The 25,892-nt window shown below is 37.1% G+C and overlaps 1 protein-coding gene across 2 annotated transcripts in view; it reads right to left on the reverse strand.

The window, feature by feature from the left end:
• Nucleotides 1-25,892, reverse strand: part of ARHGAP42 (Rho GTPase activating protein 42) — a 159,358-nt gene that overhangs the window by 44,977 nt on the left and 88,489 nt on the right. For both annotated transcript variants that reach the window (XM_030475695.1, XM_030475696.1), the window contains 3 exons: nucleotides 12,563-12,664; nucleotides 8,006-8,116; nucleotides 669-773 (listed from right to left, as the gene is read on the reverse strand). In XM_030475695.1, the coding sequence (XP_030331555.1) occupies nucleotides 669-773; nucleotides 8,006-8,116; nucleotides 12,563-12,664 (318 nt within the window). The remainder of the gene's footprint in view (nucleotides 1-668; nucleotides 774-8,005; nucleotides 8,117-12,562; nucleotides 12,665-25,892) is intronic.

The raw sequence follows: 25,892 nt of genomic DNA on the forward strand, positions 1-25,892 counted from the left end.
TTTAAAAGCAAGTAATAGTGGTTCTAATGCAAATGGTTAATAAAGATGTTTTGTATCTACTTACTTGTATGTCTTTTGAAGTGTAACATCTGAGTTACACAGTGAAATAAATATACAGCTGTATACAGAAGTTATGAGGAGTGAAAAAGTACGTTGGTTAAATGCATTTTTCTTATTTCTGAAAGCTATGGAATTTTTGGGCACAGTTAATCTTGTATGGCTCAAATTCAGACCAATCTACTGCAAAAGATCCACCTGCTCGGTTGAGAGTAACTCTCTACACAAGTAATAGAACATTTCTTCTGGTGGAACTCAAGGCTTGTGAGATCTGCTCACCATGAAGGAAGGCCCCACCAATTCTTTGATGCTCCAGAGAAGAGAAAGAGAATGGCTTCCTAAGTATGCTACATACACAGTGGGAAGCTAGCAGACAGCAGGACAAGCTTTTCGTTGCAATCCAAGATCTTAAAGAAACAAACTGCATCATTCTGCACCAGCTGGAGCATTTCTGGGACATCCACTTACTCCAGAAGACAGGCCCCACTCTCAAGAAAGCATTTACACCAGTAAATTTACACAGTAGAGTTCCAATAAAGTGCTACGAGACTACTTGAATATCCTGAAATTAAATGAGCCAAAAAAATGGTGTAAATACAAATCATCCTTACGTTCTGCAAATTAAACTGCAGTTGCTGCTTGTATGGTGCAAACTCCTGAGCCAGTTCATATCCTTCATGGTAAAATGTAAATAATCCTTGAAGAAAGGCCAAGAGCTGAAAAGGTAAAATTGAGAAGTATTATATATTTTTAACAAGCGTTCTCAACACTGTATAACACAAAGATAACAGAGCATACACTAACTTATAAAGGATTAGTATTGCCTGAGATAGTGAGAAAAAGGTTCTTAGCAACTGCTACACACTTTTTCCATTCAGGTGAGTACAGGAAAGCAAAAACTAAGGACAGATGATTTTCTATTAGTTTTCAGCAGCAAAATATGGCAAACCATCAGCAAAAACCATTCTGTGTCTTAGCTTCTGGAACACTCTTAGCTTTCATTATTTGCAATAGAAAAGCTTTACCGAGCAATCCATGGTTGGACCTTAAAAGAGAGGTATTCAACAGGCTTTTGCATCATGAAGGTGTCATTTCCATAACAATTTAATTCACTGTCCTAGTCATTTTATCCAGATTTCCAGCTGGAGTCTTTGGTAGTGTGCATTTTCCAAGTTCAGGCTTTCAGAGTTCAAGGGTTTTTTCTTCAAAATATTTTTTCACTTTCTTCATACTAATTGCTATGACCTATTTTCCACAAATTAGACTCTTGAAAGTATGTTTTGAACATTTTAATACAACACAAGGAATCCAGACTATTTCTTCTTGTCAGCTGAAGTTTGCACATATCCAGTTGAAAATTCTTTTTAAAGTTTCATTTAAAATAATGTTGAAGTAGTAAAAAGTGCAACTAGATTTTAGCTGTTGAATTAATGCACTCCTTTAGTTTTAAAAGCCTTCTAACTTATTCTGTTCTACAAAGCATTTTGACATTGCCATAAGTCATCTTACCTGCTATTAAATAACAAGCAGGTAATTTTTTTATTTAATTTTTTTATTATGGACTGCTTTCTTTGTATCTGTAATTTAGTTACGAAAAAAAAGAAAAAGAAAATAAGAAAAAAAGATATATTAACTGTATGTACAAAACCAAAAGCTATAACTACAGGACAGATTTATCTTAGTATATTACAGCCACTGAAAAGTTAATCATTTAGGCTAAGTAACTGGCTGTCCAGGCTGCCCCTTAACTCAGTAAAAAACCACAGGTATTCAAGAACATAATTCTTTTTCCTTTTTCAAAGTTCTCTCTCAGGATGGGATGAATGATCCAATGGAAACATTTATCTCTCTCCATCGACTACTGAAGTAGCCCAGACTCAGGCAACAAAAATGCCATCATTCATATTCAATGCATTTTTCCTTGTGTTACCAGTACCATAGATTATTGTAAGTGAAACAGCTTAAAAATGTAGCTTTTACTGTGTATATATTTTCTTTAAATTTACCCTCAGCCCCAGTTGAGGAAATGTAGTTAAATTGTTCTGCCTCCCCCTTCCCTATTGCTCACTACTGTGCTAAGGTAACACATCTGTTTTCAGGGGAATAGCTAAACTAATGTTCTGCAATTTTAGAACCCCATCCATTCTGGCATCGCAAGCCATTCCACACCTTTCAACAAGCAAACTTTCACAACTTGGCGAAGGAGAGATCAAGGATGCAGCACTACGGACAGATAAGCTAACATGCTGACTTGCTGCAACCAGACTGTAGTCTTGCTCCTCTTCCTGCCCCTCCTTTCTTTCCCCATTCAGCTTCGTCATACATCCTGCACACCACAGAATCACAGATTGGTTTGGGTTGGAAGGGACTTCTGGAGATCACCTAGTCCACCCAAGCGGGGCCACCTAGACCAGGTTACATAGGAACATGTCCAGGTGGGTTTTGAATGTCTCCAGAGAGGGAGACTTCACAACCTCTCTTGGCAGCCTGTAAAGCATCCTTGTGCCAGCTCTGGCACTGAGCCCTTCAGTGAGCAACTCTGCCTCTGGAAGCCTGCTGTTCTGCTGCATTAGTAAGCTGAAGCAGTTCAAAGTTAATAGACCATCAATGCTGGCAGAAATAGCAGCATGAAGGCATGGCTGGTAGAAGGACTTGGCCCTTGGTTTTCTACTGGCATTGCAGAATCAGATGATCTGGCCTTGGGCAGAGATGGTGAAAGCCCACGGCTGCCCAGTAATTTGGTAAGGAAGCCTGAAGAACTGAGAAGATCCTTGGGTATAACAGCCACTTTTTATGGGGCCTCTACAATGGGTGTGAATTCCTGAACCACATCCCACCACCAAACAAACCATGAAGGCAACACAAGTGAAGGGCTCCACAGATTGTGGAAGTAGTCTCAAGCTTTACTTGATCATCTGTCCAGCTGAAATCATTATCTCAGCTAAGGCTTGAAAGTCTCTTACTGGTCATTCAAGTGGTTCTGAGGAGGGTCCAAATACAACAAGTTATCTTAAAAAGCGCCAATTATGTAAACAGATAGAAAGAGTTCTATACTTTTAAGGTTTATAATGCAATTCTAGAAACAATTACATACAATAAAGAAAACTATCTTCCTTTTTCATTAATAAAGTATAAAATAAGTAAATAAATTATAACTAAAGCTCTGCTCTGGCTCCAGCTATGCAAAGCCTGTGCTCACAGTCTAAATTCAGTTACTCATCAGCATCCTCAACTACCTCTTCTTGAGATACAGCAGCTTAACTACTCCTGTGATTACTCTGACTTGGTTCAGTCAAAGGGACTTAGATTAACTTTACCTGTAAGTAGAGGCCCACCGCTAAATCCTTTCAGCCAAAGAAGCAGTGTAGGAGTAATGAGTGCTCAGTGAAACTGCACCAGACCAGAATGTTAGAGCACACCAAAATTACAATAAAAGAACTAGTGGGAGAAAGTATGTCAGCTTACGCCTGAATTAGAGATCAGTTTAAAGGTCATTTCAGGAGACTGTACTATAAACTGTTAAAATTTCAGCTTCAATACTTGAAGAAAACCGTTTTCCACCATACAAAATGCTTTTACAGAGTACACGGAGAAATACTGAGGAAGGAAAATGCTTAACACAAGATGGCAGCAAAGCTAAATTTATCAGAAAGCAAAAAATACAGCAGCAAAAAAACCCTGAGAAAAATCTGAATGCATCTTGGTTAAAGTACTTCTTAGGTATTCTGGCAGTTGTGCATTGCAGAGGATCTGGCCTTGAGGTTCTCTTGGTCAAATACTCTCTGAGCACTTTGAAAAAGGGGAATAAAAGAAAAGTAAAAATACACTACTTTATGCAAGTCCTAAACCAGCTTGTTCAAGTTCTGTGTTGAAACAGACACTGAGGATAGTATTTGCTTCTACGTACATGTCACTGGCGGTGGAAGGAACAGGGATCAGAAAATGCCCTGTGCCCAATGGGCCTGTGCTGTTAAGGCATCTTCATAACCACTTCCATCAGGGCAGGTACAACTATAGCATTGCATGGAAGAGATCTAAAAGCCAAAGTCTTTTGCCCTAGGCTTATGCTCACAGTCGGGTTTTTTTGTTGCTGGTGTTAGAAATGGCACTACTGCTAAAGGCAGGCTCATAATTTTAAGGAGATTAATATTAAATAACACAGAAAAGAATAACAGCCCTTTTTTTTTTCTTTCAAAAAAGATTTTCAGAATGTATTTCACAGTGGTCTTCAGATGTAAAGAGGTGATTTGTTTGTTCCCCAAACATCACATACAATGCCTGATGTGTTCATATCAACAATTTTTCATTTCAACAAGTGCCTTACAGCTACCTCATTCTGAGTATCTACTCAGCCACATCAAGAAAGAGTGAGGTCTGAACTCCGTAATACAATGCTACTCACTACCCCAGCACCACAAGGATTTCAACACAGAACCTGAAACAAAATCCAACTATTTCTTGAGACTTTATTTATTTTGATGTAGAGCTGGTGACCTCAAGACTGCCTGGTCATTTCATTCTCACAGGAAGAAGACTGTACTTAGGTTTCGGATAGCGGAGGAATTTAACCTTTGACCTGCAGCACATCAGCCAGAAGTCCCTATCTCCCTGGTTTAATTTTTTTTTATAAGTAGATAGCATTTATTCATCAGATTAAAGTGAATGTAGTTAATAATGTAGAAAATCCTAGGAGAAGAAATTGACTTTAACGTCCACAGTGAAGTGTCATGGACCTGCATGCAATGACACCAGGGTTTGTGGTTTTGGTTTTTTGTTTGTTTTTCTTTTGTTTTCAACAAACACTTCTGGGCTTTTGTGACGTTTAACAGACCACCCCTCACATTTCAGATAGTTCACTACTTAGGAACTCTGTGCCCTGATTTCTGTAGGCCAAGGAAGAATTGGAAGCGCCGAGGGACAAAGTGGAGCTCCAGGAAGGCATTTGTATTTCTCTTAACAAGCCTAACACCCTCAGAAAGTGGTGTAGGTTTGGACTAGCTTCTCTGGGCCCACAGGGGCAAAGCCAGGATGAGAGATTATTGTCACTTACTTTGCTTTGCTGTTTAACTTGCTGTAAATTAAATTTTAACACTATCTTATCTTTGAGAAAAAGTTTCAATTAATGATCTGTATGAAAAGCTTTAGGTTTTGAGTTTTTTCCCTTGGAAAAAGTCAGGATCTAGGAAGATCACAAATAGGCAGCTGTCAGTTACTCACACTAGTACACACTAGCAACTCCTTCAAACAAGATATGAGAACCGCCTAGAAATCCAGGGCCCGAGGAGCAGCTGCAAAAGTCTACTCCAAATATTGTAATTCTCTATTCAGAGCATGAGTCATTAGCATTGGGTACCTTAAAATCTCTCCCTGTTCTCCTCCAAGAAGGAACATACTCCACTGTTACCAGTTTTCACTGTCCTACTGTTTTAGGTGTAACCCACTTGGCAATTTTTGCTAGGCTACTTCTCCCACTCTGATTCCCAGACCATCCTTATCCTTTGGCACAGACAAACTGAAGATGCTGGAAGAAGCTTCAGTAGATCGTTTGTTTTTGAAGTTCTAGTCCCATGTCATGATATTATCCTTCTTCCACATGGGCATTACAAATTTCTCCTTCACTGCATTAATAGTCTTTCTTGTATTTAGTTAAACTCTCCTTCAAAGATTCTACTAGTAGTATGGCAGACAGACTTATATGGAGACATAGCACTGAGCTGATAAATCGGAGACATAAGCAGCACATGTGCAAGAATGCCCCACAAGCAGTAGAGCTCCTGAGGAGAAATGCCTTTATAGTCAGACCACCAGGCATCTTCTAGCATCTGAACATTTGTAGAGCATACAAAGAAAAATTAATAATATAGCAATTCTTTTGATATGTGATTTTAAAGTGTTAGGCTTTGTCCTTATCTACGTGCATCTAGGAGCACATGCTCATACTTCCAACATCACTTACATGAACTCTGCATTTTTATAAAGCTTATTTTGAAGACTTTATTTTTTTTTTTTTGTTCTTGTGGTATTGCTGATGTGTATTATAATCTACTCACATACTTTGCCTTACACTTTTATTCCAGCACGTTCTATGCAACACACTAAGAACAAAGAAAAAAAAGAATTTTGAAGGTTCAAAATATTATAATTGATGTTATAATTTAAGCTCCATCTATATTCAGGCTGATTATAAAAAAAATCACATCTGGAGCCAGAAGACACTGTCTGCAATGGCTGTCATTACCCAGCCATCAGAGTACCCGTACCTTTCTCTGGAACACCAAGGAATGACCTATGTGTAACAAACAGCATACTGGACTAAATGCCTACTGATCTCATACAGGATGCCAACTGATTCACTCAAAAGTAAATTTTATGTACTGGATGTGTACACCTGGTGACAAGAACACCCAGGCCCACAAGACTGAGTCTACCAGTAACTTCCGCTGCTTGCTTGCCCAGCATCAGCACTGATGAATTGATAAATCGCTCCCTCATTTTAGTAATTCATAGCTGCTGCTGTGATGGCTGACAAAATGTGGGGACAGCTCCTGGTCAAAAGGATAAAGCTCAGTGTGTCCAGCTAAACTATATAAAATCAAATCTATTTTTCCTCTCTGTGTAGCACACAGAATGAAAGATGCCCTATTTTAACTATATGCAATTGCACAGTACTATTTCCCTATGTACAAAGTCTTCTAAATTTAGAAAGTTTCTATGACTTTAAAGGAGCATAAAATCTCCTATACCAGGGTCAGAGCTAGGTCAGAACTGCTAGCTGTTTTTCCAGGATGTGAGAGTTTCACAGAAGTAGACACAGAGACACACTCTGGATTAATCTGTGACAGGTAGAAAAATGTTCTTATTTAGAAATCCGAGCAAAGTTTTAGTCTCTAGGATTTGGCAGCTGTATGCCATAACGATAGGATTTCTGTAAGTACTGCTTGCTGAATCCAGGTTCATTAGTTTGCATCAATGTCAAACATTCACTATACAACACATTCTCATCTCATGGATAGGAGACATCTGAGATGTTCTTCTTGGTGACACTGGGTGTTAGAGATGTAATTCAACCTGTTTCACAGTCAAGAGTGCTGCTTCAGTTAGTTACAAGGAAGCTGGAAAATGGTGTGAAGGGAGAGAAAAAGTTACACCTGTCATGTTTCTCTTCCACAGCTAATGCTCTGCTATGCTCAATATGCTTAATGGGAAGGGGCAGATGACATTGGAAGTTCTCTGTCAAGGGCTACAGGTGCTAACTAAACAGGGCTATTGGCAAGCTAGTCCTGTATGACATGAACAATAGTAATACTACAACTATGCCACAGAAATATGCTAGCACATCATACTGAAGCAGCTTTTGGTAATGACTGACCCAGAAGATAGTCTAGGTGGTGAGGGTGTATGGAAACCCAGTCCAGAAGAAAATCCCAGATCTAAATAAGGACTTTGAAACACAACCCTTTAATGCGTGTTAACATATGCTTTAGTACACGTGCAAAGTAAGCTAAAGACCAATGACTCCACTGACAAAATATAAACTTACCTATCCTACAGAAACAGTGACTTTTCACTTTATTTCATGTGTAACTCAGAAAAACATATATGTACACTGTCTACATGGAATATTTAAATCCAAAAGCTGGCTCAGAATTTTAGCCATGAAGCCACAGTATTACGAAGCATCCATTACGTGTTGCACAGACACAACATGTTGTTCCGTTAAAACGTTATGCACACTCCAAGTGGTCAGACATTTCACTTGACAGTATATATGATGCTCTTACATAATCCTTTAACAAACATGGAAAGTGCCCAAGCCAAGATCTTAAAGTCTGTCTATATACAAACAACCTGCAATCACAAGTTAAAAAGAGAGCAAACCCAGATATTTTAAATTCAATTTTCAGCTTTAAATGCATATATGCTAAAGAAAACAAAACATAAAACTTACAGGTTCTACAAATTCAAATTTCTTTTTCTCTTGTACTTCTTGAATTTTAAAAACATATTCTAATGATGCTTCATAAAAGTTTTGATGTTCTCTGTCAATCTGTGTATCTGCCTAAAAGACAAAATCAAATATAGACAACATTAATTTACTCTCACGATTGCTTTAAAAACAGATTTTGTCATTAACAAACAGATCTTCCATAAGATTACTTTACAAGCTTAATGTGGTTCAGTTTTCTTCCTGAAAATTAGAATACCTACTTAAAATAGCTGAACATAAGTTTAAGAAATTAATATCACACATTTTAGCCTCATGCCTTTTCCCCACTCCTTTTTGGTTTCCTCTTCATTTTTGCACTTTAATATTATACTTTTTAGGATACCCTAGAGGGAAACATAGAAAGGTAGCAGCAGGAAATCTCTCCCTAGTATATGGCAAGCTTAGAGAAAGAAACAGAAGACAGAACAGGAATTAAAGAGGGACAAAAAGATAATTTTTTGATTGAAATATTCGAGTATCACGTGCACTGAAATTGTATCTATTTCTAAGCTTCAAATACTTTCCCCAAAGGATATTTTCTTTCTTAAATAGACTGTCTTTAACAATGACATCTTGAAACTTATTGTTTCATAATATGAGTCTCATGCTCTTGGAATATAAACATATTTAAGTCCTTAACCTCATAAATCAATTATTTTCCATGTTTTAATTTTTAAATGCCAGAACCACAAGGCAATACATGTCAGAAGTGCCTCACTAATAGCACCCAACATGAAGATCCAGTAAGATAACAGTGTCTTCCGCTTAAATAGCTACAGAGTTAACTCTTATCAGCAGATAAAGAGTACCAGTTTTTTATCCTCAATTTAAACAAGCCATGGGAGAAGAACCTAACAGACAAGTAGTGTAGTATGCGGATAATGCTTAAAGAAGAGATGCAGATTTCATTTTAATTCATCTTTCTTCATAACAAATCATTTTCTCAAGCAAATCCCTTTTGGGCTTCATTAGTTAGGTTTTGGTCTTAGGTCGGAAAGAAATTTTATCAACAACAGGAGTAAGACCAGTTCAGCTAGTTTTGACATCTGACAGTTCAAATATAGCAGTATATTTCTGTATATTCTCTAGTTCAATTCTGGCATTAAAAAATAACAAATAAGGGAAAGCTGGAAAAGCTAGATATTGTCTTCCCTTCACAGCAAATACTAAACCAGCAAACACATCATAAAAGTGGTTTCGTATTTTTAACAATAACAATGCAAAAAGTCAGTGTTTCCCTTCAGGCAGGACTTGGCCTGCAATAGCACCATATATAATTAACATTGCTTCTTTAGTCAAGGACATGCTACTATCATGATTTGGCTGCACAGACTCTTAACAACATTGATCCACTTCCCCAGCACAGTGCTCCAACACTGCTTCAAAGCATGGGCCTCAATGATATGCTTCAAATGATGCAGTACTAGTGTTTCCTTCCCATACTTATAAAAACCTAATCAGGAAATTAAGCACACAAACTAATAGTATGAAGCAGAAACTGAGCACTTAAAATTCCAACAATCCAGTGCTTTACTGCGGAATTAACTCTGCCATGTGCCATTCATATAGTGCATGTGGCTACTGTTTTCTTTGATGCTCTGTTAATAGTTTTATTTCACAAAAAAATACATCAAAGTCAATGCTACATAGCTGAATAGGATCAGGTGCCACCACTTTGGGATATAAGCCAGCAAGCCTTCACTCACACAAGTGCTGTCAATAAGCACTTGAGATAGATAGACCTCAGCTATCACATTTAATTGTAAGCAAATAATAGAAACTAGTTCTAGAAATGAGGTCTTTCAGGCTTTGACTCGGAAAAAGTATTTAAACCCCTAATTAAATTCACTCTAGTCTGAACAGCATTTAAGCAGATTGTAGTTGTAATGATACTTATGACAACCAAGTGCCATCTCAAATATGGATGGGTTCTTACATTAAGGCCATAATCACCACTAGCATACAGGGACTAAATCATCATTTCCAAAATACATCTTCTGTAGAAACTTATGAATCTGTGTGAACACTGAGGATTCAGATTTGTAAGCACATTTTGAAAGTGATTTCAAAGTTTCAAAAGCTGAAGGGATTTGCATGTTTTTCTATGACTTCAAACTGCATGTAAAAAACCAAAAAGATTTGACGGCTATGATTTTGTATGATATTTAGTTATAGTGAGCAATGTTTCCATTGATGTAGGATATGACTAAAATGTATACTGGAACTTCGCATTAGCTTGGAGATGAAGCCTTTGCTCTATATTTATGCCTGGTTCTGGAACAGATTTTAGGGAAATAAAATCAGGAGATTATAAACTTTTACATATTACTTAATTCTGACCACTTTCTGCTCCACTGTGGACTTCTGTAGGCAGTAAAAAGAAGTATTATGAAGTTTCTTTTTGATGTTAACGGAAAAAAAGTCTAGTCATCTATGTAAACTGCATAAGCAGTCTTGCAGGCTCATAAATATCCAACACATACCAATTACATGAATATATGCAAACAACTCTCTATAGAATATGTTCAGACCATCAAACTTTAAATGCCTAATTAAGGTGCTCTCAATCGTACTCAAGTGAGATATGTAAAATAGCCCAAAAGGGTACAAGAACTACTCCTTGCTCATCCCAGTACTCTTTAACCCACATAATGAGATGAGGTACCAAGAAACCTCAACATTCAAAGGAACAGTGGCTTAAAAAAGAAGCATTTTTCAGTGTGACAGCAGCAGTTAAAAAAAAGGTATTCCCATCTCACTAAATGCATGTGGTTGCCTTGAGGCGAGGACTTCCCTTCACTTGCACTAAGCACTACAGACCCAGGCACCAGCCCCCCTTGGCTCTTTGCTCGTGCCCTGGCTGCTGTGGGCTGCTCCAGTGAACTCTGTCCTGGCCACATAGGCTATAAATGGGGCTCACTGGAACCAGTCTAGATGTGAGTTAACAGCGATCACTTGGCTTTCAGGCCTGGAATTGGTGCTTGACCTCCTTTTATTTCCGGTACAGATACAGGCCAAAAGATACCCAGTTAACATTTTTGGTACCGATTTGCTATTGTACATTCTATTTCTGGTGGGTCCATATCACTGATTCAGCACACCTACGGCTGCACAAAACTAAAGGAAGACAGAAATGACAAGTTATGCCCTAAGTGCTTTGTAAGTGAGGCATCCAGAAAAGCAAAAAACCTCAGCCTCAGTTACAACATTTTTAAATCCAGAGACGTCACTTAAGGACACAGTGGAAAAATTTATTCTGGTTTTCCATTCGTTTATAAACTTGAGCCAAATTCATTGTTATTCTATCACAGTTTATGAGATTCCCAGTTGTTACTTTTCACTTCAGTTGCTGTTTTTAGGCTGCAGTTATTCTCATGTCTCCAGAGTAAAATATTTTATTTCCTTTCTAATCTAGAGTAAATTCATGCTTAAGTTCCACATTTTGATAAGATTCCCCCCCTACCCCCCAGTGCTGCCTCTAACAGAACTGCTTCTCATCAATATACAGGGTATTTAGAAAAAGTGAAAGTTGTACATATAAAACTTTGACATGCAAGTGGAACAATCAAGCAATTCTACATAACTAATGTCTTATCTAGAGTAATTATTATATAGACAATTCAGAATTATAAACATTATTGCAAATTTTTAATAGCTAAGCCTCATTTAATTGGAATTATGGTATTATTGGTAAACATGAAAAGAGATCCTACAATTTGTAACTGAGTGACGGTCACATCTTCTGTGAAAACTAAACTCCATCTGCAAACTAATCCCCATGATTTTAGAGTCACTGTGATAAGAATTATCTCATCAAATGATTTTTAACTACTTTTGGCACAAATCCCAAAGTGTCATTGATATCAAATTGCTGGTTTTACTGTAATTTGCCTCAAAGGCAAATCATAATTATTTCTACTAGCATACTGAAAAGCCCTGGAATCCTCCTGTTAAACTAGAAGCCTTCATTGTTTGTTTTTTTTAACAGAAAAGAATTAGCCATACAGACTCTTCAAAGCTGAAGCTGTGGACACCATTTCACGGCGTGATGCTGCAGTCTCAGAAGAAGGTGAAAAAGAGGAAAAAAGTTGCATAAAAAAGCATCATTAAAGTTATCTCAGCTCAGTCTCCCAGATTAAAGTTTATGTGAAACAGAAACATTTCATCGAGTAATAAATTAAATAGCAAAAAGAAATTAATGGACTTTCAAATATTCCACATACACCTTATAAAAGTCACATTTTTATTGTAGTGATGTAATTCTGTTGTTGTAACCAATAAACATTAGCTATACTTGAAATACACAAAGTTGGACATGTAGAATATTGCCTTCTTAAAATATTTAAGACTTATTATGGTCATATTAATCCCACTCAAGAATTTATATTCACAAGTGTGACCACAAGAAATCACCCCAATTTCACTTTAACAAAATACAGCAGGTCTTGAAGAGAACCAGTTTGTTACCATGATCTCTATGCAAATGTGTAACTGGATAAGAGTGTGTTTAGTGCTTACATCTTGCAAATGAGATTCTTTCTTCTTTGCTGATAAATTTAAGTGCTTCTCTAGGATGGAATAATATTTCTCACTTTCCTTGTCAAACTTCTTCTTCCCATCCTGAAAAATAAAACATTTCAAATAAAATATTTGACTAAATATCATAACTAACCTAAATTAAATGAAAGAATATGTGCCAAACTATGCCTGATTATAAAGCCATTTTTGTTGGTTCCAATGTTTTTAGGGTTTAATTCTGAATTAGGCCTGAAGATACTAGGAGGACTGATTCAATTATTAAGTGCAAGATTAAGCAGTTTCCCATAATAAATACACATGAGGTTTTATGTAGGTGGTATCTTGCTAAGCAGACATTTAATGCAAAATAACCTTCCCCAAGTTTTATAATTTTACCTACCTGTCACACTGCCTTTGCTGAAGAAAAATATTGTGGAAGAGGTAGATGAGTATAACAAATTTGATGATGATATAGGCCTATCCTTTGCGTTCAAGACTAATATGCTTATTTTCCACCCACAGTCTTAAAATATGAGGATGATGGAAAAGCACATACGCGGTTGCAAAAGGAAATTGGTCCAAAAGTCTGTTTCCAATAATGTTTTGATGTGTCTGAATATTTAAGCTTGTTTCATTTAAAAGAGTTATCCTGCCTTTTTCCTTTTCCACTCTTCATGGACAGACATTGCTCACATTTCTACCATCAGACTACTTGAATGCATAATAATACAATAGAAAGCTACTGCTATGAGTAAATTAAGAAACACCTTATTTTCCACAGTCTAATTTAGAATTTAGATATTAAAATTTTTTCAATCTGCTATTCTGCAATTTAAATCTGAAATTTAAAAACAAGACAGCTTTCTCAAAAGCTTTTCCATCTTTCAAGAAGTGCCAAATTTCAGGAAATAGGAGAAGGAATTAAAGTAAATGTCCATCAGATTATTATTAATGATAAAATATAATTTTAAATTATAAAGTTACATATCCTCTGATTAAGAGCACCTCTCTGCCAGTGACTTTTAGGTAAGTCCTAACAATTCTTTGCAATGATTGACAACTTGAATATTTTGAGAAAACAAAGAAAACTCAAGATGATCCAGTCCTACTTACACATGTGCAAAAGCTATTAATGGTGGAAAATCCAATTACTGGACATAATGCAATAATAACAGGTCATCTTCAGAACTGTAGTGATCCTTTTCCTGACCTCCTTCTCCCTAGAAATTGTTATATACAAAAACAAATAGCTAGCCTGCATTGTAGCACCACCCTGTTTTTCTTTGTCATTTTATGGGAAAGTCAGGTTAGTCAGAGAATTAAGAAATATGAAGAAGAATTTAATGCCATGAATGAAAACCTATCAACCAGCTGTAACAACAAACCACTTACTGATTAGCTCCAGTGACTAAAGTTCACAATGCTAATCATACTAGATTATAAAACACATCATATACTTTCTATCCTGTAAAAAGTTCAAACATATTTAGCATGAAAAATATGCACAATTTAACGTTCTCGTTACCTCAAAATAGAAATATCTTCAGAAGACATCATAAGGAAAGGAAGGCACTTGGCCTAGCAAAAATTAATTAACGAGACAGAAAAATTCCCACTGCTTTCTATATTTAATTGCAGCTATGCACATATGAAGAAAAAAGACAAAAAGAAAAAAACAGAAGCTTGTATTTTGCCTAGCAAGGGAAAATAAGCTATATGAATTATCTTCTAAATTCTTTCCCAAACACATTCTTAAAAGAGGGAGAGAAGGCAGGACTCATCAAATGACTGATCAGCTGAGAAATTAACCTCTGTGGGACTAAAATCACAGGTTGGTTCCACAGCCACAGTTTGACTGCGGAATAATCGAGTGCCAGGTCTTTATGACCAAAGCAAGAACAACCTGAGTATCTCAACACCTCCTTCAGTCACACACAGAAATACAGTTCAGTTGATCACACACCACAGATAAAAAGGTGTAGTTAGTTGCATACTAACTTATCTTCTGAGACGGTAATGTTAAGATGCTGAACTAACAAATTAACTGGATTATTTTAAAATCCAAGTGACACAGGTAAAAAAGTCACCATCTTGAGGAAATCCCCAGGTCAAGAGAAACATAACTGTTGCAGCAAAAAATGCAGAGAATTACTTCCCCCCTCAGCCCCTATGTCATTTAAAGTTAGGAGAAGATTCTGTCTGATCGCAATATTGAAGCCTTTGGTCACAAGCTGTTGGAGTTCAGTGGCAGATACCCTGCCCATGAGATCATCTACTTCAGAGGGTAACTTGCCATAGCCTTCGACAATGAGGCCTAGGTGCAGATGACACATACTACACATCTAGGCTAAACAACATGCTGGCCTTGCTTCCTCAGCAGCTGGACCAAAGGAATGAGGCGTGGAGCCACAGGCAAAGCTCGTGCAGGATTACCTGTGTCAGACTGGGAATCACCCAGCACAGCCAGCACCAATTCCTTCCCCAATAGATTTATGATATGAGCAGTAGGTATTCCTCTTGCCTCATGAACTATTTGTCTCAGAATCAAGCTGATATACAGCTAATGGATGATCCAAAGTCTAGTTAGCCACCTGAGCCCGCTTTAACATAACCTTCACTAACAAGAGCTGGAAGAGTCTGAAGTCTAAGCTGCTTGGTGAGAGTCAAACAAAAAGGTGTGAAAATGGGACTTCTCTGTCTGAAATAGATCCTCTTTTTGATACAACACATCACATGCATGTCAATGCCGAGAGGGATCCATCTATACATCTAATGCGGTTCCCAATGCACCAAATCCAGCTGCCTATATTTTGCTCTAACATCTACAACAAAACATATGAATTATACATCACATTACCTATTCTCTTCATAGATAAAGAGAAAAACATAGAAAGTAAATGATCACATGTGAACAGATACATCTCCCCCAAGAACAAGAAAAAAAAAATCAAATAAAATAATTATGGTTGCAAGGCATCTTGTATCTCATGTGAAGCTTCATGAAGATCTCCGTGGCACCATCTGTGAGGACACGCAGAATTTGAAGGCTCTCTTGGTGTTCTGCCACCACTGCCACCACCCTCCAAGACTGCATCTCTCTGCTGTAACAGATCTGTTCAACCACTACCTTCACAGTTTTTATACCAGTAAAGTTAAGATAAAACTAACAGTTTGGAGCTTCCTCAATACCAGGACAACTTCTGGCCCTGGTGCAGTGTTTCCTGAGGCAGCAGATCTTTTTAACTTCTTTTTTTTTCTAAATTTTAATACAACAAAATTTCTCCCTTCAAAGCTAGAAGCAGACAAAGTAAGGAGAAAAAACAGAAGTAGACTGAGAATAAAGTTTACTTGCCAGTTTTGACTGCATTAGTGTCTTTATGCAGTGACACCTCTGGGAATATGGCTCTAATGCCAGCAGGACAGTGTTTCTGGCACTGTACTGATCACTCAGGCATGTTTCTGGGAAAAGTCTGAAAAATACCGGCCCCAACAGGTGAGTGAGTTCCCTTCATTTGAAAGGTGCTCTGCTATGCCAGTAAACCCCACATATTTGAATGTACTGAAGCCTCTGAAAACTGCATAAAAAATAAGAAATAAAGATACACTCAGAAGCAGACGATTCATTTTCTGGAAGAGAAGAAATAGTTCAGTTTAAGCCAAGATAACTCTCACCTTGCACGCTTAGCCAGTGACTCAGCACACAAGCACATCCTAAGCGGAATCACAGACTTAACCTCATTCTAGCTTTAGCCTTTTCTTCTGCTACCCTCAAAACACTCGCTTATACACAGCTGCTGCCCAAACTAGTCATCTGATTCCTGGTCCCAGCAGTCTGTGCCCACAAGACTGAGAATTTTCCACATGCCAGGAGGTTTACAAAGAAGGTTTCCATGCAAAACTATCTCCTCACAGCTTACGAGACAGAGGATTGCTTCTGCCTCCAGATTCCACCTTGGATCAAATCCCATGGAGAAAAGAGATGTGGTTGGCTAAGAAAGCTCATGCTGTACTGTTACCAGAACAATCAGCACCAGCCGTTACACAAAAACATAAGGTACATGGCCATTAGGAAGATGCTCCTCCTGACCTCTGCACTACATCTCTTATCGCTTTCAGTCTCCAGCTTCCTTCCTCCCTTCCTGCGAGTAATCCTCATCCTTTCTCTTTGCCCTGGAAACTTATCAGTCATTTCTGTCAAAATATCAGCTAGAAACACATGAAATAATTAAAAGGGTGCAATAAAAACATACAAAGACAGAAAAAGAAAAATTTCAAGATACTACTCCTTGCCATATTTTACACTCATGTATAAGACATCAATACCTTTTGTACAGACCAAGTTCTGCAGACTCTAAGCACTATAAATGTCTCTCTATAGTCGTTTAGCCATTCCTCCGTGTGTCAGGTCAGTAAACCTTAAATCAGTTAAAAAATATTTACAGTTTTAAATGCTTCAAATTTCTAACAACCCCATTAGGAAAGCCCTTAACCAAATGCTCGGCTTCTAGCATGTAATGGAGTCTTATTAACTTCAGTACCTTCTTGACAGAGTCAAGTCATGTAATACAAGATCCAGGTTTAATTCCTGGCTTTGTTCTCTCGGCTTAGTTTTCCTCTATAGTTTTATTTCAAAATTGATTAGAAAATCTCCCAAAAAAGAAAATTATCTTTTCAGAAATAAATCTTGCTCAGGATACCATTAATTAAAGAGTGCCAGTTAGAAGTTTAACTCAAAAGATGTTCTCCTATCCCTCTTGTTTTACGTCTATGGCTGTGAAAAGATCATACATCAGTTATTAAAAAGGTGACGCAGTCAGGTCAGGTGATTTTTTTCCTGTTCAGAAAGATTTTGATTCCATGCTGTAACTAATCACATGCATGCAATGAATCACTGGCATGATTCCTATAAATTTTAACCACAAGCTGTATATTTGGATGTAAAGCAAAAAGGGGTAAAAAAAATCAGATTTTTTTTTTTAATGGTCTAAGTTTGCCACTACTTTGTGTGCAGTATTTTACATCAAAATTCTTATATGTATCTTCATAATTATTATATAAATTATTCCTCTTTACTTTTCATAAAGAGGCTTTGCCATGCTTCTTGTTTCTTTCGTTTTTTTTTCCAGTTGCAATAACTTTTGGTACCATACTCATCTACAAGTATATCTTAGCTCAATCTTACATTTGTCCCTAAATAAAATATTTTTACTCCTTTGTCCCAGAATTAATATTTACACTTTAACATGCTAATCTTTAAAACAAAAAACCCTGCACATTTAGTTCAGATTCATTTTCAATAACAATATCCTTGCGCAACCATAAAATAAACATGTTTTGTAAGAGGTGATCTTAAAATGATCAAGAAATGAAATGAAAATAGAAAACATTGCGAAGAAACTGGAGAAAAAATTCAGCGAGAACCCATTACTTAATTAGGAAACAAGTGAACATTGTGAAACATAGTTGTGATGATATTTTTTCCCCACCCAAAATTAGTATATATTTTTCTCACCAACTCAAGTTGAGATGCAGAAACTGTAGAAACTGACACAGAAATGCAATAGTAAGACTTGAATTTACATGAAGTTAGGCACATTTGTCAGTGGAAGAAACTTGAAGGAAATGGTGAACTCCACAGAGATCAATAAACCCACATCTCCTTTCTTTCTCTTTGACAACAACTGCAAAAATGTTGATATAACAACACACTGGAGATAGTTCCTTGTTGGAATTTTAGACTTAATATATTTTTCAAAGCCACCTTTTTCATTACTTTCCAAACCGAAATTCAAAATGTATTTCTACGAAGTTACTGGAATTTTGTTTTGAGTTGTAAATTTGGGGACCATCTCTTACCAAGTAGTAGGAAAAAGAAAAGTAGAACTGTAGACTAGAAAATAAACTAAGTCTTGGAAATCCTGATTTGAACTCAGATCCTATGATTTCCTGGAAAATGTGAGATCTCAGAGCCTCACAACTTCTGAGGAGAAGAGAAATTAATGCACCTTCCATTTTATTTTGTCTGAGGTTTTCCTTAAAATTCTCATGGGTTGGGGGAATGGTATTTTTTGCTTTGTTTTAATAAAATTGAAATTATCATAGGCATCTGAGACCACAGACTGCATTCTGATAGATACGGGGGGGAGGATTTCTTTTTGGCAGAGAGTTTGATTTGTTATGTGAATGCTCATAGTTCAAGATAAGGCCAAAAGAGCTTTTTCAAAAGGAAAAGTGAAAAGGGAATATAAAACGCCTTTCCTCCTCGTCCCAATCAGAATTTAATGTATTGTGAGCCAACAGGGTATCTCCAAATCCATGAGAAAACTAGGAGGTTACAGGGTATCATTTATGGATTGCTAGCAAATAATATAAAGTAGAACAAAGTTATTCTGTATTTTATGAAGACATGATTGCTACTCGATATAAAATAGGCATAATAGAGTCATAAATTATGACTTATGTTACTCATAACTGCTGGTGAAAACACTCCCAAATTGAAGCTGAATACATCATGTAGAAAATTAAATGTCCTAACAACTATAAATCTTTAAATCAAATCTTTACTAAAATAGAACAACCATATGCAAACCATGAATATCCAGAAAATAGTATGGTGTAAGACACAAATAATTATAATAAAAAGAACATATTGCAGCTATGAAGTATAACAAGGCAATAAACCAGGAATACAAGAGTGTTTAGCAGCATTAAAGCTATGAAGACAGACATTAAAAACTGTCAGTTTAAAAAATAACCTCAATTAAAACAAGCTAAGATACGCATAAAACTAAAACATACTTCAAACTATCCAAAACTTAATTTAAGTTTAGGACTGAATTCACATCTCTGTAAAATACTGAATAAACCTTCAAGAGATAATTTACTTTCAAGTTCATAAACTTCTGAAGAAAATTTCCTTTTCCCTCCTTAATGCCTTGACAGGTATCAGGTACTTTCAAGTGTGTTTTCTGGAAGAGGAGAATCCTACAGCCATTTCCTAATGCCTCCCTATGTATTTCCATCAGATGCGAGCACACAGAAGGTACTTACCATTGGAGAATAAAAGAAAAAAAAAAAGAAAGAAAAAAAAAGAAAAAAAAAGAAAAAAAAAAGGCTCACTATTTCTATGAGATCTAAAATACTGTTCAAATTAAGAAGTCACTATGAAATGAACAAATGTGTTTGTAGGATGTCATTTGTTTCTTTCCGAAACTTCTCTCTTGAAATGGAAAAATATTACAAGTTTTACAAGTTCCCAGCACTGCTGTGAAAAGACATTCAAACCTGCCAATACTGGCGGGTTGCAAAGCAGGACACATGAGACTCCCTGCTACTCAGCTGCAGAGTTGTCTGGAGTGTATTTGGCATTTGTCGATTCCAGGAGTAGCTGTTAGATGTCTGGGAATCTGTTAAATCCCTGCCCAAACAGCAGGACTGGTAAGTCTACACACATAATCTAGTTATAACAGTTTTAATGTCTACTAAATATGAAGGTTTGGGTTTTTTTTTCTGGAAGATCTTAGGACTTTAGCACGTTACTGCTTAAATAATGTGAAGCAGCTCACTAGAATGGCAGAAACTGACTTTTTAAACCCTTCTCTGAAGCAGGTTTAAGATAGTTTTCTGAAGTTGAAAACATCTTATCAACACCAAGAAGGTCTCCTGCTCCTGTACAAAAGCTGTGGCTTTTTTTAAATCATTTAAAGTTATCTTTGCTCTTTAGGAATTCAGAAAGAAGCTTGAATTAACTTGCATACCTCATCAAAAATCATAGGGAATAAACTGCTCATGTAATAAGCAATGCAGGTATTTGTTAAAAATTGATAAAGCTATACATACTGCATGGAAAGTAAATGACAACAGAAGATACAACCCAATCTTAAGTCATTGCTTACATGATAAAAGGAAAAAAGCCAACTCAGATTTGGGGCATGCCATTCTTCAAAATAAAAGTCAATCAGCAACAACACATGTTGTGATTTAGAATATTTAAAATGCTGAAGTCACTGAGCTGGCAACGCTATCTATGGAAACCTGTTAACATTAATGCTTCCAAGATGAGACCGGAGAGGAGACCTTCTCTACCTGAGTAGAAAATAGTTTTGTTTTTTTCATTATCTAGTTCTAGTATGAGCTTACAGTGCTACCTAAAGTTCATTAAGGAAAAATAAAACCAAAAACCAATGGCTTTTATTGTTTCTGCTTCATTTCCATACGTACCAAAATCAGCTCAGGTCATATGACAAAGTGGCGCAAGCAGAAAGAAAAGAAGGTTTACACGAAAAGACAAACATAACAATACTTGCATAGGTTTGGTGGGTTGTAGCTGACTCTTTGAGGCACACAGTGCCAGCAGAAGAAAAGGAACACCGACAATGGGTCATACTGAAGTGGCCTGGTATATTACTCATGGGGAATTGGCAGCTTCAGTTTTTGCCTCATCTTCCACATCAGCTCCCGGACAAAGCAGGGACAAATCTCTCAGCTTCACCCATGTTTAGATAGATCGAAGTTGGCGTTTCAAGTTCAGTAGTCATACCAACCTGTTATCCAGTGCTGCACCAGCAGTGAAAAAAGTTTGCTCTTCTTGATTCTTTAGTTCTCATACTAAGGACAGAGAAGATTGACTTGGCTCTACAGTTAGTAACATAAGTGCATGGAAATGCTAAACATACAGTGCAGAGCTGCTGTAAGCACAACAGCTTTTGAAGCATGATCTCTGCCCTTGAAAGCAAGGCTTGCTTTTCATCCTAACATGCGAGCAGTGAACTTCTCAACTACAAAAAGAACCTCCAATTTTTAAAAACACATTAGACCAGCCAGCAACTCCCTTTGGTCTCCACCACTGCCCCCTTCCTGCTCTCACAGCTTCTCTTTGTCCAGTCCTCCATCTCCCTAAGTGGCCATCACCCATTCCCCCAGCAGCTGCCCTATTGGCATCCCGTTCCCCCTATTAGCAATGGCTTCCTTTCCTCACCATGGGAGGTACGCTGCTGCTTCAGGCTCTCCATGCCTCCTTTCCTATGTTAGATTCCCTCTAATCTAAATGAAGTGTATTTCAGGAATGTCCCGGTATGCCAGTAAAGTACAACGTGTATGAAAAGGCCATTTCATCTGCACAGTTAGCAATTATCTTCTTGGATTTAGATGATCTTTAAGGTCCCTCCCAACCCAAACCATTTTATCATTCTATGGTTCTATGATTCTTTCTTTCATGCACTTGAAGTAAAGAAAGTACAAAAAAGCTGCAAAGAACATAACGTCATTCAAATAAAGCAATTCTGACAGATTAACCTAGAATGTCACATACTCGCTGCTTTATTTTAAAAACAGAAGATAAAAATATCTTTTTTCTTAGATAGTCATTTCTTTTTAAAAACATTCCTTGGGAATCTCTCTCCTGCCTATGCCAACCAATCAGCCAACACTGTGGATTTCAGCGTGCCAGCAGCACGTTCCACACAGCTCATGGTCCCACGCACCTTACACGTCATCGCAACGGGACCGCAACGCTCATGTGCGGAAGAACTTGAGCCGTGTTATGAGAAAGTTTTTAGATTAATACACAGAACTGGAACTTGTGCTGTTTACAGTCTGGGGTTAGTGTCAGAAGTTATTTTGTTTTGTTTTGAAAGCATCTGTTTTCAGAGTCCCTCTTACAACACCGATAAAGGAACACAAACTCTCACTTAGGGGTGAAGAGTTATGCCCCCCCCAGTGGTGCAGTTAAGATCAGCCAGAGCTCTCAGTTTACTTCTTAGGGAGGGATGATCTCCTCATCAAGACAACCATCTGAGACCATCCCTTCTTGGCAAGCTCCACAGGAATACATTGTTCTGTGGTGGCTACTGAAAGATCCTGAAATAATGACGCTGGTTTACTTGGCAGAAAGATGGAGCTCTTGGTGCTCCTGTATCTACACAGCGCATTAAAGCTTCAAGTAATGATGCCCATCTTTTGCTACAGTTCAGAAGTGATACTTCCCAGCTACACTTTGGAACAGAGCTACTTCATATTTGCTTTGTCAAACGCAAAATTGCTACAACGGTAAGAAAGTGCGAGTCTGTATATTATCAGGCCCCTGCAGAACCTGCTGCATAGATAAACAACATACTGGACGAAGGGAAACCTATGGCAATACAGCCAAGTGTCTCAATCAAATGATTTGCTATTTAGAACAGAAAAGGCAAGTCCACTACTGGTGTGGAATAAAGACCCATAGATTCAACATCTTCTAAGTAATGACCAAACAGATGTATTTTTATGCTGTTATCTTAAATGCACCACAAAAGAAAGGGAAGCAATGGAGAAAGAGATCTTAATTTTCCTCAAGACTGCTGAAGAAAACCCCAACACGTAACAGAATAAGATTAACAAATTAATTTATACCCATCTAAAAAGCCTCTTAAGCTTTATTTGGCACAGCTATGGCACTACGCAACTCCCATTAGCACAACTCTGAAGTAATCCCTGTAGGGTAAGAGAACACAGCTGCCTTTCTGAAATCATGATGAATTTGGGTTGATAAAAGATGCTAGAATTGAGGGTGGAGTTTTATTTTGAGCATGGGGGTGGGGGGGGTAGGTGCCTTTGACTAGCTGAATGGAGACTGAGACCTTGTGCAGGGAGCAGAATACTAAACCTGCTTCCTCCAAGTCCTATCCTTCTCTGTACCATGGGTGATTGGCCACTTCCTGCATTTCTCTTAAAACCTTCTTGAGATTCTTGAAGAGTCTCATCAACAACATTGAGACCTGTTTTTCTGGTGTGGAACATAATCCTCTCCATGCTGTGGCTGAGAGCAAGGCTAGAAAGGACATTAACAGATGAGTTAAGCCACAGTAGACCACTGAGAATGAGAAAAGCCTTTCATTTTGTTGTGGGGCTTTTTTTTTGTATTGTTTTTTCCTCTTAAATATTAAGAATATTTGCCAAATCCTTTGTGCTTTGAAGCACTCGATACGAAGTTCAGTTCCCCTGTGACCTGGAAATAAAGTTTGGAGGTGAATGTCCTCGCTCATACTTTTAATCACAGCTCAGGAGTCCAGCAGAATTCTAGGAGCTGTTGAGGGGGCAGCATGCAACCTTCCTGTGATACACATTACACTGATTCTAATTAGCAAGAAAAAGGCCTTAATTTAATTAGAAATGTGCCTTTTTTTTTTTTTGTATTTTTATATTCTTTTCTTCTTTTCCAGTAGAAGGGTTGATACCTGAACCTAAGTTTGGGGGGGGGTTTGTTTGTTTGGGGTTTTTTTGTTCTATTTTGTTTTTAACTAAACATAGATTTTTTTAAAAATAAATGGTTCTTTTTGCCAACAAAATACACTGCATATTCACTTAAGCAATTCCAGTGATTAACACATTTATTCTAAGCTTAATTCTTAAATGTTAGAGCAGAATACAGTAAATTACATTTCCTATTTAGAGGACTAATTTACTTACTCTTAATTTATATCTGCTTTCTTTTGGATGCAAATCAGAATTTCACTAAAGCACAGAAAAAACACAGCTTTAAAAACTGTTTTTAGTCAGCCAGCCAGTTAATCATACTCATTTTTAAATGAAAGAATGCATTTAACAGAATTTATTAAAACAGACTTTGTGTATAATATTAACTGGTTTATTCAAAAATACCTGCAGTTAATGGATTGAACCAACAGTTTTTAAACACTGTGTCCAAAATCTTTTAGTGATGAAGTTTGAATTTTTGCTCATTTTTTTAAAGGAATACACTAGAAGTGAAATAAGATTTTAAGATTGTTCTTTTTTTTTTTTTTTTTCCCTGTTAACTTCCAGAAGTTTCTCAGGCTTGAATGAAACAGCTACTGAAGTAAACTGCAATGAGACAATATTTCTGCTGCATTTGCAGAATGACAAGAGCTGTCCCAAGTAGATTAGCTGCTTCAAAAAACCTCTGGGTCCAGATGCTCAGCCAGAGATATCTCCCAGCTTAATGGTTTTGGCTTTCTGCAGAAGAAAATACGACTGTCTGAGAAGATGCAGTGTGCACGCACTGGGTCTTCACCACTGCTTTTAAAACTTCCCAAATATTTCACATATAGACATGTAAAAAAAGCACTGGCTACACATACCATAGCACTACAATTTCTGCATTTTAAAAAATAATTTTAATAATGATTACCAAATTGATGCAGGTCTTTCACAGCTTCCTATTTCCATGTATTTATTTCAAGGTCTGTATTTTGAGCTGAAAATACACTTGATCTAAATTTAAAATAATTTATGTTTAATTATAATTATAATATAATAATTATAATTTTAAATAATATACGTTTTCATTAAATGTGAATTATAAAGGCAAAGCAGACAGCTGCAGCTGATAAAGCAGCAATCCATCCTCTCCAAATTTTAGGATCTGGGTCAACTCACAGAAGACTCTGAAATCCCGAGGGAAACAGCAAAAATCAAGATGAAATAAAAACACAACAAAACAAAAACAAAACCCCAAAACATTTTAACAATATTTAATCTGAAGAAGTTTTCAAATTTTCAAGTTTTCTTACAACTGTCACAAACAAAACTTACCATTATAAAAAGTCCTTTTTTTAAGCTTAGCCTCTTGTATCTATCAATACTAGTTTAAATAAGATACCAGATTAGACAACATATTCTGCATTATTTCTCAGATAAAAATCACCTAGGACCAACACCTTGGAATGAAATGTATTTACAAATGCAATTTACACCTCTTTCATAGTTCATGAACTTAATCCAAAACTCAAGGATTTATATAAGTAAAAGAAAACCTAAAGAAAATTTGTAATTCTTTACCTACCAGACATAGATCCCTAAAAGCCTCTAATACCTAAAGAGATTCCCACTTGAGGTTTTTACAGGTACAGCCTATTATTTGGTTTGCAGCTGTGTCATGACCACTGAGCAGCCTCAGTTCCTCATGCTTGGTCATTTCCTCTTACACTTTCTTCCCAATCCTCCAGCCCTCCTCTGTCGTGGCAATGCTCCCAGCATATGCAACCCCAAGCTGTGTCAGCACCACCAGATGGTTTTTACCTGGTCATTACCAAAAATAAACCGACAGACCGATCTCTAATTGCCCCTTGGGATCTTCTAATTAGTAACTTCTCCCTAACCAGACAATCTCCCTCATAAACAAAACTCACTGCCCTTTCCTCATTAGCCAGTTCCTTAGGCAAAGGGGGTTTCTTATACTAATCCCTGTCTAAACTAAATTATAATGTCTAATGTAGGGTGCTTTAAAGGCCTTGCTGAAAACGAAACAGGTTTCAACTGCTGCATTTCCTTGCCTGCAGAATAAGTTTCTTATCAAAAAAGATATCAAGTAACT

This window comes from Strigops habroptila, chromosome 2, assembly GCF_004027225.2.
Source record: "Strigops habroptila isolate Jane chromosome 2, bStrHab1.2.pri, whole genome shotgun sequence".
NCBI classification, from domain to species: Eukaryota; Metazoa; Chordata; class Aves; order Psittaciformes; family Psittacidae; genus Strigops; species Strigops habroptila.